The 1,757-nt window shown below is 41.5% G+C and overlaps 1 protein-coding gene across 1 annotated transcript in view; it reads left to right on the top strand.

Annotated features, from left to right (window-relative positions):
• Nucleotides 1-511: 511 nt before the first annotated feature.
• LOC308147966 (coagulation factor XIII A chain-like) overlaps nucleotides 512-1,757 on the top strand; it is a gene marked incomplete at its 3' end in the record, with an annotated part of 12,908 nt that continues 11,662 nt past the window's right edge. The window contains exons 1-2 of the mRNA XM_080521361.1: nucleotides 512-606; nucleotides 1,058-1,148. Coding sequence (XP_080377487.1) covers nucleotides 562-606; nucleotides 1,058-1,148 — 136 coding nt within the window. The 5' untranslated portion in view covers nucleotides 512-561. The remainder of the gene's footprint in view (nucleotides 607-1,057; nucleotides 1,149-1,757) is intronic.

Here is a 1,757-nt window from a genome sequence, read left to right as displayed (position 1 = left end):
TTTCATTTAATTCTTTCTTCATTTTTGTTGTTTTTATTGATTATTTGAGAATCTTAATTGGTTCTATCTTCAATTCTCAATTGATTAATCAAATCTTTTTGTGACTTTTCTTTGACCATTTTGTAAAATAACATTTTTTTTTCCTTTAAGATGTTTGACTCAATGTTAAAACGTATTTTACTTTTGGTTTTACTTACATGTTCATTTTATTTAATTTCTGAACTTTTAACAATTTAGAATATTTCAGTTAATAATTTTGAGTTTTTTCGATGAATTATTTTTTTCCTAACTTTAACGTTTTGAAGTATTTTAAACGAGTTGTTTTCATGTGTTTTCTTAGTCTTAGTATTCTGAAGAACAACATTTAGAAATGCGTGAAACTTTTGTGTCAATAACTTAATGACTCAATTTCATGATTTTTAAAAATGTAAATTCTTTTTTTCCACTGTCTTTAGTATGTTTTGATGTGGAATGCTATTGTTATTTATGTTTGTTTATCTCTTCTCTTGGTAGAATTCCCTCAGTGTCACCTTTGACCTTTGACCTTGACCTTTGACTAACATGGACATGAAGCCAAAGAAGCCGACGGGCCGTTACTCCGACGAGGTACGTTGTTTTGTTTTTCAGTCTTTTTAGGTTTTGTTTCCAAGTGAAACGTTAAAGCGTCGGAGAACTTCAGGCGTCTGTTTCCATGACGACGCTGGTCAGAGCCACTGAACACGCAACTTTTTGAACATTCCTCCCGAGGTGGAACTTTTTGAAAACACTCTTCTCATATCCGCGGAAACAGGGAAATGCAGCTTTATGGCGTGTTGGTCTCTGCTGTGTGTGTGTGTGTGTGTGTGTGTGTGTGTGTGTGGCTGCATCACAACCATAACCCACAGCGCCCCCCCTGGCCTGGCAGGCTCACTACACCTCCTTGTTGTTGTTTCATCTATTTCAAAATGTTGATGCATAAACACAACAAGCACGACTGTGGAGCTCCTGATTGGTTGGCGCCGTGGTGTTTGTGAGGAAACTCCATGTTTCAGACAATAAGTGTGTTTTGTCTCTGGAGGCGCCGACGTCCAACCTGCAGGCGTTTGAAGACGACTTCGCCGACGGCGGGACGGACGCCGCGCCGCGGATGTACGGACCCGGAGCAGCAGGTCAGGCCAGTGGGTTAGGGTTAGGGTTAGCACCCCCTGGTGGTTAGGGTTAGGGTTAGGGTTAGGGTTAGGGTTAGGGTTAGCACCCCCTGGTGGTTAGGGTTAGGGTTAGGGTTAGGGTTAGGGTTAGGGTTAGCACCCCCTGGTGGTTAGGGTTAGGGTTAGGGTTAGGGTTAGGGTTAGCACCCCCTGGTGGTTAGGGTTAGGGTTAGCACCCCCTGGTGGTTAGGGTTAGGGTTAGGGTTAGGGTTAGGGTTAGGGTTAGCACCCCCTGGTGGTCAGGGTTAGGGTTAGCACCCCCTGGTGGTTAGGGTTAGGGTTAGGGTTAGGGTTAGGGTTAGGGTTAGCACCCCCTGGTGGTTAGGGTTAGGGTTAGGGTTAGGGTTAGGGTTAGCACCCCCTGGTGGTCACAGACACAGTTTCCATCTCGTTTGTCTGGAACTTTGACAATAAAACTAAAACTAAAAACTTTTTAAAAGTATTTATTGTCTCTGCAGTCGTATGTAAATGTAACTAAATGAAGCTAAATGTAACTAAATGTAACTAAATGAAGCTAAATGAAGCTAAATGTAACTAAATGTAACTAAATGTAACTAAATGAAACTAAAT

This window comes from Blennius ocellaris, assembly GCF_963422515.1.
Source record: "Blennius ocellaris genome assembly, contig: SCAFFOLD_286, whole genome shotgun sequence".
NCBI classification, from domain to species: domain Eukaryota; kingdom Metazoa; phylum Chordata; class Actinopteri; order Blenniiformes; family Blenniidae; genus Blennius; species Blennius ocellaris.
The sequence above is the reverse complement of the archived record's forward strand: the minus strand, read 5'-3'. Positions and strand labels throughout refer to the sequence as shown.